The 16,814-nt window shown below is 35.8% G+C and overlaps 1 protein-coding gene across 1 annotated transcript in view; it reads left to right on the forward strand.

The window, feature by feature from the left end:
- Nucleotides 1-16,814, forward strand: part of Abcb7 (ATP binding cassette subfamily B member 7) — a 124,880-nt gene that overhangs the window by 73,037 nt on the left and 35,029 nt on the right. Inside the window, exon 4 of the mRNA XM_060375293.1 lies at nt 6,237-6,356. Within this exon, the coding sequence (XP_060231276.1) occupies nt 6,237-6,356 (120 nt within the window). The remainder of the gene's footprint in view (nt 1-6,236; nt 6,357-16,814) is intronic.

A 16,814-nucleotide genomic window follows, 5' to 3' on the forward strand; every position in this document is an offset into this window, starting at 1 on the left:
TCCTTAGAAAATATTTTTCATCATTAGAAACAAACCTTTTGTTATGTTTGTGTTTCAGTGTGTGTGTCTGTGTCTCTGTGTGTCTGTGTCCCATGAGATTTATGAAGGTCAGAGGACTGCTTGTGGCTGGTACTAGTTCTCTCATTTAAACATGTGGGGTCCTAGGATTGAACTCAGGTATCAGACTTGGTGACAAGCACCAGCTCACATTTTTCTTTCTTTTAATTTTTTTATTTTTTTATTTATTATAATTTATTGACTTTGTATCCCAGCTGTGGCCCTCTCCCTTGTTTCCTCCCAATCCCACCCTCCCTCCCTCTTCTTCTCCTATGCCTCTCTCCCAGCCCACCTTCCCCTTCTATTTGACCCTAGCCTATCAGGTTTCATCAGGACTGGTTACATTGTTTTCCTCTGTAGCCTGTCAAGGCTGTACCCCCCCAGGAGGAGAGGATCAGAAAGCCTGCCACTGAGTTCATGCCAGAGAAAACCTTTGCTCACCTTACTAGTGAACCTACTTGGAGACTGAGTCTATGGGCTACATTTGAGCAGGGATTTTAAGTCCTCTCCATGCACAGTCTTTGGTTGAGGTATCAGGTTTTGTGTTTTTTTCCCCTTTTTTCTTATTTTGTTTGTTTGTTTTTTGGTTTTTTGTTTATTTTGTTTTGTTTTTTTGGCTTTGTTTATCTCCTTTTGGCGCTCCTGTCCCCTCCAGGTCTTTCCATCTCCCCTTTCTTCCATATGATTCCATGTACTCTGTCCAAAGTTTGACTATGATTCTCAGCCTCTGCTTAGCTACCTCGATCAGTAGAGCCTTTTAGAGGCCCTCTGTGTTAGGCTCCTGTCCTGTTCCCTGTATTCTGCTTCTTATGTCTATTGTATTTTGCCCTTCTGAATGAGGATTGAGCATCTCCCCTACAGTCTTCCTTGTTGTTTAGCTTCTTTAGGACTATGGATTTTAGTATGTTTATCCTATATTATATGTCTAATAACCACTTATGAGTGAGTATATACCATGTGTCTTTCTGCTTCTGGGTTACTTCACGCAAGAAGATCTTTTCTAGTTCCCACCATTTGCCTGCAATTTCATAATTTCCTTTTTTTTAATACCTGAATAGTAAGAACAGTTTATCATCATCTTAATGATTACATTTCCATCCTTTCTTTAAGAAGTAATATTAAAGGGGTATATATGGTAATATATTGGCATTATCTATTTATACTCCACTGACTTGAGATGACAGTGGATAGTTGATAGAAAGGTATTAACTTAGTTTTAAGTTGTTGATCTCTTTCTAGCTATGGATTGTTGTTGTAAATAATGGAACTGTGTTGGGCTATATTATTAGTCCTAAGATCATTGTGGTGGTATTATCTAACCCATATCCCAAATAATAAGAAACAGACACCTTTTAGATTTTTAATTGCCTTATTTCATTTACTCTGTCAAAATCACCTTACCATCCATCTCTCAGACCATCCAATGCCATCCTCCCACTATCTTCCACCTATAATCTTGTAAATATTTGCTTTTATTCTTCACTTGGGCCTTTTCACACCATTATTAGAGTCCTTCCTCCCAGCCTCACATGGTTTCTTCTCCAAGCTAACCCATCCTGGCATTCTCCATCCTCTTCTCGTCTGTCTGTCCTCCGTGATTCTCTCTTGTACCCAAAACCCCTAAACCTTAATTATGTCTACCCATTCTTCTCTGCCCAAGTATAGACCGTTTAACGAACCAATTTGGTATAATGTTTTAGGGAGGTTTACACAAACAAGGATAGTGTATCTGGCTGACAGTAACCAGATCTTAACCAGTAATTAGCATTAGACCAACCTCCAACAGTGGATAACACCCATTTGCTTTTCAGTATTATTGCTGGTTATCTAAGATGAAATAGCTGGCACTTTTGGAAGGTGGTATATTATCCTTCAGGATGTACATGAAGGTTCTCTATTTTCTTTTCTCTGGTATAGTAGGAATAAGTTGGATTAAAATTGTTTAAAACTGTGTCGTAGGCTCTGAAATGCTTTTTTTATTTAGCTTCTACTTTTTAAAAAAGTCGTTTTTCAAACTTTATAGTTTCTCTAAACTCTTAACTAAAGTCATGTCCTTTACAGCTTAATGGATTCATAGTACATGATTACACAACTTCAGACCCATTTTGTTAAATGAAGTGGTGACATTTTATGGACTATTAAGCCAACTAGAATAATTTTCTTGCTCTTAGCCATAACTTCTCTATGTCCTTATTGAAAAATTTCTGGGGTGTGTTGTAGAAGGTTTTGACAGGAGGGAATGTTTCTAAAGATATGTGGAAACAGGGCCTTTTTTCCATTACTCCATCAAGAAAAATAAGACAGACAAAACTTGTGAAATGGGAAAATGGTTGAAATGCCCGTTTGTGCTATAATGCATTAAATTATCATTCGATTGGGAAAAGTGAATTTTAAAATTACTGCCTCATTCCTTTTTAAAATGTCTTACTAAATCATGAGTATGTGTGTATGTGTAAAATAAAACACAGGAACTATACTTTCAGCATTTCCTATTTTTTGCCATCTTAAGGAGTTGAAACAGCTCAGGATGGTAGTCTTTCTGTTTTTGTATAATACGAACATTTTTATTTTTGTTCCTATTTGCACAAAAAACTGCCTAAAATACAAAGTAGTTTGCTGAATGTTATGAGGTCGATCATAATATAAAAGTATGCTCTGTTCTATGGTGTATTGTTCTGGGCTTTTTGTGTGTTAGCTTTTGCCCACTCATTGCTATACAAATTTACTTTAATTGCCTAACTTTTTCCTCTTTGAAATTAAATTTTCTTATTATATATGAATTACAGAAAATATAAAGAAGTAAAAAGAATATAAAAATTATTATTCCCTTCACCTGAGCTACTGCTGTTAATGTATTTGGGGTAGTTTTTTTTTTTTTTTCCTTATTCTATTTCTGTTAAAACAGCCCAGGCGTAAACCTTATTATAGCTAAATTTTTGTTTCTTTATTCAGTATTTTTAAAAATATTGGTTAACTGTGATATCAAGTTTTCTTTTAAATTTTTATTTTTACTCAGCATACAGAATAATGAGTTTCATTATGAAATTCTAATACACGTATCTCACTGTACATGGCTTTTACTTGTTCTATATCAACTTCTCTTCCCCATGTTGCTGGTCCCTTTCCTTTCACCAAGCCGTTCTCCTGCTTTCAAATTTATAGACCTATACTCACATAACACATTTAAATTTAAATTATTCATATGATAAAAAATGTGATGTTTTTATTTGTTCCAATTACTATACTCCCTTATGCTGTTGTCTTCCCACATAGTTCCCCTTCTACTTTATTTATTTATTAAAGTGTATGTTTGAATATGTATTCTTCAGTCAGTATTGACTACATACATGTCAGCCAGCCAATCCATTTGGTATTGAGTTATAACTATGAATACACAATAGAGTTAATGATAAAATCGAATTTGTGTTCTAGTAGAAGCAGATGTCAGTCAAATACTTGTCCTGCTAAACATATACACACACTCTCTCTCTCTCTCTCTCTCTCTCTCTCTCTCTCTCTCTCTTGTTTCTGCCCCCTTTTTTTCTTCTCTTTCTTTGTTTTCTTCTCTTTTTCCCTTTTACCCCCTCTCCCTCCCTCGCTTCCTTCCCTTCTACCTTTCCTTCCTCTTTCCCTTCCATCTTTCTTACTGGGCTTCATGTATCTCAGACTGGCCACAGATTCTTTGTAACCAAGGATGACTTTTAAAAAAACATTTACTTACTTGCTTAATCAATCAGTCAGTCAATTAATTGGGGTTGTGCATGCTGTGATGCCTCTGTGAAGATCAATTTAAAAAGGTTGGTAGTTCTCTTTTAACTATGTGGATTCCAGGGATCAAACTTGGAAAGCTTGGCAGTTCTCCTATAACTGTGTGGATTTCAAGGATCAAACACTTCATTCGGCTTGGTGGCAGTTTCTGACTGTAGTAGATACTCCCAAAGAAAGGTATCATGATCTATGAGAGAAAACAGAAAAAGGATCCTGATTAGTGTTAGAGGTAACTTGCATAAATGCTTCTATGTTGCTTAAAGTGGTTAACTGGTTTGAGTGATGGGATAGCAATGCATTGTTAAGAGGTTTTCTAAACACAGAGAACATAGTTATATGAAGACATGTTTAAGGAACTAAAAGTAGGCCAGTACCTATTGAACACTGAAAATTACAATAGTATAGAAGATGACTATATGAAAGGCCAAACAGAGCCTTGTATGCTATGTTGATAAGACTTGATGCTTTGGTCCAAGAATGATAGGATACTGCTTAAGGGTTTTGAGTTAGATAAGGTATTTGATTGTAAGGTGAACATACTAGCTACGGAGTAGAGTAGATACAGGGAAATAAGTTAGGAGGCTATTACAGTGGGGCTTTTTTGTAAGAGTTAATGATAACTTGGATTACATTAGTGATTAGAAATGGAAAGAAATTGACAGATTCAAGAAATTTCTCAAGTAAAATAAATCAAGTTGGAACACAGCATTTAGGTTATTTTAGCCAGAGTTCTTAGAAGTGATATTTGGGCATGAAAAAGAGAATTATTTTATTCTTGCATTAGATATGAAATTGCTTTCCAAATATATTATTACAGGATCTTCCCATTTAATAATGTTCTTGGTGCTCACCACTGTATACCCTTACCAGTCTTTTTTGTAGACATTGATCTAATAATTTATTTTTTAATTGGAATTGTTTTACCAACTATAAGAATGCAATATTTTTGGAAAAAAAATATATATATATACTGATCTCCTTATTTTTATTTTAGAAAGTATGAATTTGTGGGGCTGGAGAGATAGCTTAGTGATAAAGAACACTTGATCTACAAGCATGAAGACCTGAGTTTGATTAAAAGCATCCATGTATCCTCAGACCAGCTTCTGTACCCTAGTCCTATGGAGAGAAGAAAGAAGAGGCTTTCTGGATAATTCTAGCTGCCAGCCTGGAAGGAAAAAAAAATGTAAACTCTAGGCTTACAGAGAGATGTTTCCTCCAAAAAATAAGGCAGGATTTAGACACCTTCCTCTGACCTCCACACATTGGTACACAAGCACACACACCCATACATACATATGGGCATATAACACACAAACTAAACTACTATTTGATTCTTAAAATTCTACCGCTATAGCTGAAACTGAAACCAAAACCAAAGATTTAATCAGAATATTCTCTTAGTCCTAGAAACATATGAAAAAGATAATGTGAACTGTATTTGGATCAGATTAAGAATAACCAAAAATTGTCAAATCTCAAATTGCTACAATACAGTTAATAGAGAATCCTGCTTTCCTAAATATGGTACTATAAATCTTCCATATGATGAATTTGGATTTAGGAATGCAAAATTCACTAAGAAGGTGGGATTATATAAATATTTTAAGACTTCTGTAATGTTCATAGTTAAAAAATATGAATGGTACATTTTCCATGCCACTACTGAATAACTCTTTTAGAAGTATGCAGATGATAATAGATGAAAGTAAAAAGTTGAAGAAATTTGAGTAAAATTTGTGTGTTGTTTGTGTGTGAAGGAGGGTGCTGTCCTTGAACATGCTCTTTAGTGAAGGATGACCTTGAGCTTCTAATCTTCCTGCCTCTACATCTTGAGTCCTGGGGTTAAGAGTACAGGCATGGCCCACTATGCCCAGTTTTATGTGGTGATGAAAATCAAATCTACAATGTGTACATGCTAGGCAAGCACTCAACCAACTGAGCCATATCCCCAGTCCAGAAATGGGTAACATTTTAAAAGGAATTGAACATTTAAAAAGCAATTTCCTTTTCCCTCCAAAGTTTCTTGAATTTTAAAATACTGACCTTAGATTCGGGATAAAGATTCAGGATAAAATTTATGTTTTTAATGTTTTCATGCATTTTTTAGATATTTATATAATTCTACATTATTAAAGATTGGTTATGGCTAGCGAAATTGCTCAGTGGGTAAATGCATTTGCTGCCAAACTTGAGGACCTGAGTTCAATTCCAGGGACCCACTTAGAAGAAATGAAGAACTGATTCTTGAAAATTGTCTCCTGACCTCTACATGTACACTTGCCTTGCAGGCACAAGCCCTCCACATTTATGAATGAATATACTATAATAATTTCATTATAATATATTTAGAAAAATTGTTAACATTTGAAATGGTATTACTTACTGCATTGTTTTCTCTCTTTCAATAGTTAAAAGACATTGATACCAGAAAAATCATTAAAGCAATGCTTTCTTATGTGTGGCCCAAAGACAGGCCAGATCTACGAGCGAGAGTTGCCATCTCTCTGGGATTTTTGGCTGGTGCAAAGGTAAGGACATGCTTTGTTAAAAGACATTATAACTTTTTGTAGTCACAAACTCTGGGTTAGTTTAAACAAGTTACTGTCAGTGAAACATGGTCAACTTTAAGGACTTTCATTTGTTTTGCAGAACTATTTCATTCATTTAACATAAATTGTGTAGTATTGGGAGATACCTTTTCTAAATCAAAAGTCTAATAGTCTTAACTTAATGTTATTTACTCCTAAAACAAGGATATAAGATGCAAAACATTGGTTGTAAGAAAGCTTATGGAACTTTATAAAAAGTTTCTCAGAGCCTTGCTGGTGCTTATTTTAAACATGTTTTAGTAAGTTGAAAAGAAGACAAAGCACATCTCTAGCCATAGTGCCAAATAAGAGCTTAACTTCAAGAGGGAAAGGAAAAATTGAAAGAAAAATACGGAGCCATAAAACTAGAGTGCTTTCAGTACTTTAAGTAGAGTGTCCCTCAAGATATTTTAGAGTCCCCCCTCAGTTTTAGATATGTATGTACTTTTATTTGGTCTTTCCCTGCCCTGATGAGAATGTACACAAAATCCGGTTTTGATATTCACTGTATGTTATTCAAATGGGAAAGTTAAAAGATTCATACAATCTGAAGAGAAATAAGAGTATAAGTATTCAAATCTAAATGGGCATGTCGATAAAGGAAATTTCTTCCCTCAAATCATACATGGGCAAGGCAATTTTATTTTATTACTATGAGACAAGATGGGTCAGAAATGACTTTTTAAAGTACCATTTTAGTGTTGTGGGGTTTAAAAGAAAGATAGGAATAACCATCATGGTAAGGAGTCAGGAAAGATTTTACAGAGGAAATGACATCATTTATAGTCCTGTATAAGTCATATTTTTAGAGAAGTTGAGATAATTCGAACAATGGCCTAGTGAGGACATATAGTATGTAGGGAGAAGTGCATAGTTCCTCTTGGCTCCATTGAAAGGGTAATGCTTCAGAAGAATTGAAATTTATCTTAAATAGATAAAGTTCTTAATATAAAAACCTTCTCCATAAAGAAAGAAAACCACAATGTGACAAATAAGAGCTTCAATATCAAGTAATCATACTAATATGTTTAGTAATTAATCTGGTTCTGTTGTAGAAGATTGATTAAAATAGTAAGAGATCTACCCTAGGGGTACCATCCATCTATCCCATATGTTTGTATGGCAAATATGTATCACCTAGTTTTGAGATGAATATAGTCTAGGTAAAAAGTAACAGCAGACTGTACTCAAGTCATGGAAAAAAAAGTGATTATGAGAAAGAGGGATGTCAGGGATGTTGTGAGCTAGAATTACGATTTAGCAACAGATTGGATATTAGGAGTAAAATTCAAAGATGATGCCAGGAATTCAGGAATGATAATGTTTCAAACAGAAGTAGGTAATAAGTCAAATCTTATTTGTAGAATGAAGATATCCCTTTTGGATGTGTTGATATGCTACCAGAACATCTAGATAGAGAGCCATGCATTTAGTGATGCAACTGCAAGGCAAGCTCAGGAGACAGCCCAGGATTGGAGAAATAAAGAGATGATAGTTGAAAGATTACAAATTAAGGAGATTACCAGAAAAACACAACAACTAAAACCTTTGTTCCATACAGAAGTAAATAAAAGAAAAGCTAAGTGATTGAAAAGTTAAAGTAAAACTATAGCCAGACTCAACTTTCACAGCTTTCATATGTTGATGGCCCTCCCACTGAATGGTACGCATTCCTGAAGAGAGTATGTCCTTAAATCAAGCTATTGAGCAACAGATCATGAGTCTATACTTCACTGTATTTGTTTAAGATGAATAGAGAATAATATTAGATATTAATTTGGTAGCTAATGTTGACGTTTTTAACTTTCATGTATACTTTAGCACAGTGTTGTTTGCTGGATTATCTTTTACATACAAATGATTAAGGAGAAAGATAATTTTGAGTTCTTATTCAAGACAAAATTAGTGAATTGATCTTTATTTCCTTAACTGAATATGAGTAGCTTGTTAACAAGTAAAAGGCAGATGTTTTTTCTGGACTTGTGAATTGAAGAGGGCAGGTCAGAACATGACTAATTAGTCTAGCTAAAGGGAGGAGACTTCAGTAATGATATTTACATTAGGATTTATTTTTGGAGTGAATTTCAGTCCTTCAAAAAAAATACAGATTTCTGTTGCTTGGTGACAGGTCAATATTAAGGTAAGAAATCTAGCTAAGTTAACATTGTTAAAGATTAAAATATTTTTAGAATGCTAATACTTGATTCTTTGTTCAACAAATAGTACTTATAGAATGAAATTTGCTGTTCCAATTTCTTGCAAGCTAACTAGAAGTAAACAAAAATTACAGGGAAAGTCTTTTAAAAGTATGTTTCATTCTTTTTAGATCTGGAAAAGGAACAGGTGGATGGAAATTATGAGTGCCTATAGAAAATAGCATACAGAAAACACTTCTTTTTTTATTTGAACTTTAAAAATTGAAAATAGGTTCTTCTCTTATACAATGCATTTCAACCACATTTTACCCTCTTTCCACTCCTCCCAACTCCTTCCCATCTACCCTCCCCCCAAGATCCACCCCTCTTCCATTTCCCTTCAGAAAAGAGCAGACCTCCAACACAACAAAACAATATGACAATGCAAAAAGCTCTCATATTGTGGCTGGTCCAGGCAATACAATAGGAGAAAAAGTCCCACAAGCAGGCAAAAAGAGTCAGAGGTACACTAGCTCCCACTATAAGGAGTCCCACAAAAACACCAAGCTAAACAACCATAACATATGCAGAGGACAGTAGCTGAAACCCATACAGGCTCCCTGACTATCTCAGCAGTCTCTGAGCCCTGCTTAGGTAATTCCATGGGCTGTGTGTTCTTGTGGTATCCTCCATCTCCTCTGACTCCCTTCCCCTTTTCCACATCTCCAGTGGAGGGACCCAATGGAGACTTCCAATTGAGACACAGAACCCCAGTGTAATGTCTGGCCGTGGGGTCTCTCTGCATCTCTTCCCTCCGCTGCAAGAGGAAACCTCTCTGATGACTGGACAAGCCACCAATCAGAGAATATCCTTAGGAATTCTTTCATTGTGTTTTTTTCCAGTCATGCTTGGTTCCACCTTAGGTATCTGGTCTATCTAGTCTGGTTCCTGGCCTTCTAGGCAGTGTAGGGAATGGATTCCTCCTTATGGGGTGGCCCTCAAGTTAAACTCCCCTGTGTTCTGCACAAACATTGTCCCAGCATATCTTGCAGGCAGGACAGATTGTAGGTGGAGGGGTTTGTTGCTGGGTTGGTGTCCAGGTTTCTCCTTCTGTACCCTGTACAAATGGCCCTTGAATGTAGGGGTGAAGGCTTCATGCCGACACCAGTTTTGACCTATCAACTTTCAATCACCTCTCTATGTTCAGTGAGCTGAGGGGAAGTTGTCCCCCAACGTGGTAAGTATCCCCACTGTCAATTTTCAGAGAGCTACCTTTTATCCTAGCATCAGCTTGGGGTGTTTAGAGATCTCCATGAGACTCCCTTGGACAACAACTCAATCAAATGTAACCCAGTCCCACCACTGGAAGCCTTGCCTGGCTATAAAAAATGTCCAGTTCAGACTCTGCATCCTCCATTATTAACATTCCTCACTAGGGCCACCCTCATTGATTCCAGGAAGTTTCCATCCACTACACTAGGTTTCCACAATGCCACCAGATGTCCCACAGCTCCCGCTGTCTCTCTTTACACATACTCTCACTATCCCCTCTACCTGCTCCTGTCTCCATCTGGCCCCCAGTCTACCTTCAGAAATTATTCTATTTCCCCTTCTCAGGGAGATCTATGCTTCTCCCCTATAGCCTTCTTATTTACCCAACCTCTCTGGGTCTGTGGTTTATAGAATGATTATAATTTACTTAACAGCTAATCTCCACTTGTGAGTACATACCATGTTTGTCTTTCTGGGCCAGGGTTACCTCACTCAGGATGATTTTTTTATAGTTTTATCCATTTACCTGTGAATTTCATGATGACTTTTTTTTAGCAGCTGTGTAATGCTTCATTGGAGAAAATGCACCATATTTTCTTTATCTGTTTTCTGCTGTGAGGCACATCTGAGTTGTTTCTAGTTTCTGGCTATTATCAATAAAGCATCAGTGAACATAACTGAGCAAGTGTCCTTGTGGTAGGATGGAGTGTCCTTTGGGCATATGCCCAGGAGTGGCATAGTCCCCACTTCCTGAGGAACCACCATATTGATTTCCATAATGGCTGTAAATGTTTACACTCTCACCAGCAATGGAGGAGTGTTTCCCTTGCTTCTCATCCTCGCCATCATAAGCTGTCACTTGAAAAAATGCTTTTCTTTTTTTTCCTTTTATTTATTTTTTGATTATTACAATTTATTTACTTTATATCCATCTGTAGCCTGCTCCCTCTTCCTCTCCCAAGCCCACGCTCCCTCCCTCTTTTCTTCCTATGTCCCACACTCAGTCCACTGATAGGGGAGGTAGCCCTTTCCTTCTATCTGACCCTAGCCTATCAGGTCTCATTTCTCAATATCGATATTATGGCTTCAGCCACCCCTTCCACTCACCAGTTTTGAGGTTTTGGATCTTCTGCCCTCAGATATGGTGCATGTTGGTCACCACCATCTTGGATGCTTTTCTTTTTATGAGGAGTAATTTGAGGCATTAAAGCATAGTAGTATCAATAACCATTCTAGACAACATTTCCAGTTTCTAAAAATAACTAACCTTCAAAAATTTCTTTAAAAATGATGATTTCTTTCCTTCTTAGCACTAGTATACTTGTTTTGTAGTTTATTTGCAAAGATTAATTGTATTTTTTTCATCTCATGATTATTTTTCTTCAAAATGGACTATATATTTTGAGTTATGAATACATCATACTAATAGGCCCTATTATATGCTAGGTTTTGCTAACTTCCATATAGTTTTTCTAGTGTTGGGTTCACAAACATTCTCAGTTTGAATTTCAATCATATTAGATCTTTTATAATATATGCTTTGAATTATATAAATTCCTCTGTATTATTTCTCTGTGTCCTACAAATACCAATAAAGTATAAATTCTATTTTATTGTTTTGTTTTGGGATTTTTGAGACAGGATTTAATGTCTGTCGCTCAGGCTGACCTCTGATACACTATGTAGCCATGTCTGGGCTTAAACTTCTGATCTTCCTGGTTCTACCTCTCAAGTTTTGGGATTACAGGTATGTGGCAGCCATACTACTTAGTTTATTCAATACCGGTGATGAAAGCCAAGCCTTCATATATGCTGGACAAGCTTTATCTAGTCAATAAACTTTATCTCCAGCATGCAATTTTAATCTATATAGTTCAAGACACTTTAAAAAGACTTTTGAAAATTTTTTATCTGTTTTCTAGAAGGTTGTTGGTTACTCTGAAATATGTTAACTTTCATTTTGTTACTGATATATAAATTGAATTTTATTGTTATTTAAGAACATACTTTATATGATAGGTATTCTTTTTAATTTGTTAGCATTTATTTTTGGCCTAGAATGTGGTTTTATTTTGGTGAATGATTTTGTGAGCTTTAGAAGAATGTCTATTCTGATATTTGATGAAGTATGTCATTTTATGTCATTTAGACCCAAGTGGTTAATAATGTTTATTCCAGCCATATCCTTACTTATTTTCTGCCTCTTATTTCTGTTAATTACTAATAAAGTGGTTCTAAAAGTCTCCAACTTTAATAGGGGATTCTTCTGCTTATTTCTTACTGTTCATTAGGTTTTCCCTCAAACATTTTGACTTTTTCTTAAGTGTGTACATGTATATACTACTGTTCTTACATGAAATGGTCCCTTCATTATGACAGTGACCCTCTGTTTCTATTACAGTTTCTTAATATGAAAGTTGCTTTTTTAAGATCAATAAAATTATTGCTGTTTTTAAGAACTGATTTTGATTAATATTACTATGGTATATATTCCTCTATTTTTTTAATCCATTTGTGTTTATACTTAAAGTTGGGTCATGGTGCTTGTTAATCCACTCTGATCATTTTTTAATAATTTTTTATTAATATTGATCGTAAGTGTAACATTGTTTTCTGTTGGCTGTGGAGCTGATACTAAACATTTATTGCTAATATAAATCTACTTTTCTACTTTCTTCCCTTTCTTTCTTTCTTTCTTTCTTTCTTTCTTTCTTTCTTTCTTTCTTTCTTTCTTTCTTTCTTTCTTTCTTTCTTCCCCTCTCTCGCTCTTTCTTCCTTGACCTCCCTCCCTCCCTCCCTCCCTCCCTCCCTCCCTCCCTCCCTCCTTCCTTCCTTCCTAAAACTTGTTCACTTTGTTTCCCAGCTGTGGCCCCCTCCCTCATCCCCTCCCAATCCCACCCTCCCTCTCTCTTCTCCCCCTATGCCCTTTCCCTAGTCCCCTGATACAGAGGACCTCCTCCCCTTCTATCTGACCCTAGCTCATCAGGGCTGGCTGCATTATCTCCCTCTATGGCCTGGCAAGGCTGCAACCCCCAGGCGGAGGATCAAAGAACTGGCCACTGAGTTCATGTCAGAGATAGTCCCTGCTCCCATTATTAGGGAACCCACTTGGAAACTGAGCTTCCTATGGGCTTCTTCTGAGCAGGAGGTCTAGGTCTTCTCCATGCATGGTCTTTGGTTGGAGTATCATTCTCTGCAGGTCCCCCTGGACCCAGGTGTTTTGGCTTTGGTGGTCTCCTTGTGGAGTTCCTGTCCTCTCCAGGTCTTTCTATCTCCTTCTTCTTTCATAAGGTTTCCATCACTCTAAAGTTTGGCTATGAGCCTCACTATCTCCTTTGATACCCTGGTGGGTAGAGTCTTTCAGAGGTCCACATTGTCCTAGTTCAAAGAATAGTATTTCCAGTGTGGTCTTCCTATCATGTTTACATTGTTGTCGTTCATTTTGTGTATTCATGAGCCCTGATTATTCAACATATTGTACTATTTTGAAGAATCCGTTTTAATTTAGGCCAAATAATAAAAATGTTTATGTACATTTATTTTTCTTTCTAACAAATATTTGTTTTGTGTACATTTAAAGTTTTGCTCTATATTATTTTTATTTCCCTTATTTTTGATAAACTTTTAAAAATATTTCTTAGAAGCAACAGATCATGAAAATGACTTTTTTCAAATTTTGCTTTTTAGAAAGTAATTAATAATAATAAATTAATTACAAATAAAAAAGAAAAAAATTAAAGACAGAAAGCTTCTCTCTTCCACTTTTAAAAGAAATTTTCACTGGGTACAGAATTCTATATTGTGGAATTTATTTTTAGCTCTACAATTTATGTAGTTTACGTCACTGTCCTTTTGTTTGAATGTTTTCAGAAGAGAAGCCTGATGTTATTTTTGTCTGTGTTGTACAGGTAAAGTGCTTTTTCCTTCAGCTTCTTTCAACTTTATCTCTGTCTTTGATTACCTGTGGTTTGAATGTGATAAACCGTGGTATAGGTTTTATTTCTCCTGCTTGTTCTATAAGCTTTTCATATCTCCAGTTTGATGTTAACAGTTCTAGAGAAAAATTAACCATTATGGTATCATATTTCTTTTCATGTTTTTTACTGTAATAGTCTCATCATATATGTACCAGCTTTTGAAACTGTCCCATAGTTTTGAATATTTTCTTCTACTTTTTTCATTAATTTTTTCTGTTTCACTTTGTGAAGCTTCTGTTGAACTATGTCTTCAGGTTCATTAATTTTTTGATTGTGTCATACGTATCAGTTAGCCTATTGAGTACATTATTTCTGTTATGGTATGACTGATTTCTAGTCTGACCTTTTGATTCTTCCTTATGGAGGGTGTTTTCTTACTGCATAGATTACCCATCTGTTCTTATATGTATTTTTTTTCCACTGAAGCAAGCCTTTAGCGTATTAAAGATAATTTTAAATTTATTGCTTGAAGCCTGGGCTGGTGCCACAGGTCTGTAATTTCAGTTATTTGGGAGGCTGAAGCAAGAGGGCCTGTAAGTTTATGGCCATTCAGAGCAAGTCAGTGACATACTATCTCAAATTTTTTACAAATCATTTTTTTTAAAAAGCTGGAGATATAGTCCAGTGAAAAAGCACTTGCATAGCATATGCAAGGACTAGGTGCAATATCAATATTATAATAAAAGAAAATAAAAATAAACACTCCTTGTCTGATAACTGCAAACTAAGTCTTGTTCTAATGCTTATTTTATCTATTTATATTTTTTATTGCCTTTTGGGATGCATTATAATTTTGTTTTGGAAATCTGAACATGATGTATTTAGCAAAAGGCACTAAGGTTAAATAGGCCTTTAGTGTGAAGTTTTATATTTGTATAATTAGAAATTGTGGTCTGTTGTAGCTGTACATATCAGCTAAAATTTATCTGTTTTGTCTCCTTGTTTTAAGGTTTTTTAAGAATATTTTTATATCAATGTGTGTAACTGCGTAAGTGAATGTTGTGTGTGTGTACGTGCCAGTGAAGGATAGAAGATGGCATCTGAACTCAGGCCCTCTGGAAGAGCAAGAAGTAGTCTACCTTTTCAAGCCCTTTTCCTGAAAATTATTTTTATTTTGTAACCCCTTGTTTTGGGTCTTTTTCATTTATATTTTATTAGTATGAATATATTTTCTACATGTATATGTATGCCATGTGTAGCCCTGGTGACGGCAGATGGTAGAGGGAATTGAGTCCCCTGGAAGTAGCATTACAGATTTGTGTGAATCTCCACATGCATTCTGGAAACAGAACCCAGGTCCTCTACAAGACCAATAAGTGCTCTTAAATACTGAGCCATCTCTCCTTTTAAAATGGGTTCTCAAAGTTGAAGTCTCTTCAGTTGTAATCCCTTGCTATACTGAAGGAGCTCTATTGATGTGGTTTTAAGTGGTTTAGAGAAAATATTTCTATGATCAAGTCTCAGATTTGGAATGAGTTTCTGACCCTTTGATGTGACCTTTACAATTGCTTCTCAGCTTTCACCTCTGCAATTAGGTTAGACAGGAAGGCCTGAGAGGTAGATGTATCTCCCTTCTTCAGAGTTTATTATATATTTATAAAACTCAACAATGCCCCTTGAAGAAAAGACTTTGTTAATGAAAATTTAATACTCTAGGCATATTTCAAAACTTTTACTTTTATGCCTCACCCTACTTTAAATACTTTTTTTTTTCTCTTGTAAAGCTTGTGTGTTGAAGGCTTGTTCCCTGGCCTATGGCTTCACTGGAATGTGGTTGAACTTTTAAGAGGAAGAGTTTATTTGGAAATCTTGTGGTCCTATGAGGTCTTGAGATCTTGGTCCCTCTTCCTTTCTCCCCTTCCACTCTCTCTCTCTTCCCTGGCCTTCATGAGTTAAGCAGATTGTTCCCCTATGTACACTCACCATGATGTACTTATTATCACAGGCCAAAACCTAGTGCTGCCATGCAATCATAAATGGAAAGGGCCAAGACTGTGAGCCAAAATAAACATTTTCTCTAATTGAGTCAATCACCCACAGTATCTTTCCATAGATTTTTGCATAGATACATGCCTTAGAAGTAATGGAAGTGGCCTCTCATCTCTTCATATAGTCTCTCTCCGCCCGCCGTCTCCATCCATTACACTTTACCTGTGATGTTGTTCTAGATACAGACTTTTCCCTCAAAGTTATGGTTTTATACATAGATCTGTCTCAAGTTTTGGGTGAGAGATTGCCCTCCGATCTCAATTTTCTGTTAAATCCAAGAAAAATTGTGCTATTCAGTCTAACTTTTAAAATTGTGAGCATAAGAGTGATTTCTATGTTTTTTATGTATCAAACAGGAAACTAAGAGTCCTATCTATTTTGTAGGACAGGATAGCTCATGTTAGCATTTAATGGAAATGCTAATGTTGCTTCAAACAAATTATTGACTAAAGTAAAAATTTCATGTAATTTTATAAAATGCTTACATTGAAGCTTTTTGTTGTTGTAGTCTTATAGAGTCCTAAATTTTTGTCTCTGAGAAGATTTAGAAAAGAAAAGAGTATATTTGCTTATTAGAGGTAAAGATATATAAACTAATTACTTTTTCATATTCTTTAATTTGTTTTTGGTTTTGTGCTCCAGCTATGAAATCAAAGAAAAGGTTTTCTTGTGGCTATTTTGACCCATAGATTTTTTTACTTCTCTGTAGCCTGTTATTTGACAACAAATTGCTTTGTATTTTTCTTTTTTGTAATTAATTTAATTTTTATTCCATCCTGGATGTAGCCCTATTTTTTAAATTCACTTTACATCCTGGTTGTTGCCTCATTCCACCTCTCCTCCCAGTCCTACCCTCCCCCCTCTCCTTTTCCTCAGAAAAGGGGAGCTTTCTTTCCCATCATCTACAGATCATCAAGTTTAATCAGTACTGAGCATGTCTTCTTCTGTGACATGGCAAGGTAGTCTTGCCAGGGAAAAGTAATATAAAAGCTAGCAAGTGAATCCATGTCTGATGCCGTCCCCAT

The sequence above is a fragment of the Meriones unguiculatus genome, chromosome X (genome assembly GCF_030254825.1).
Source record: "Meriones unguiculatus strain TT.TT164.6M chromosome X, Bangor_MerUng_6.1, whole genome shotgun sequence".
Taxonomy (NCBI): domain Eukaryota; kingdom Metazoa; phylum Chordata; class Mammalia; order Rodentia; family Muridae; genus Meriones; species Meriones unguiculatus.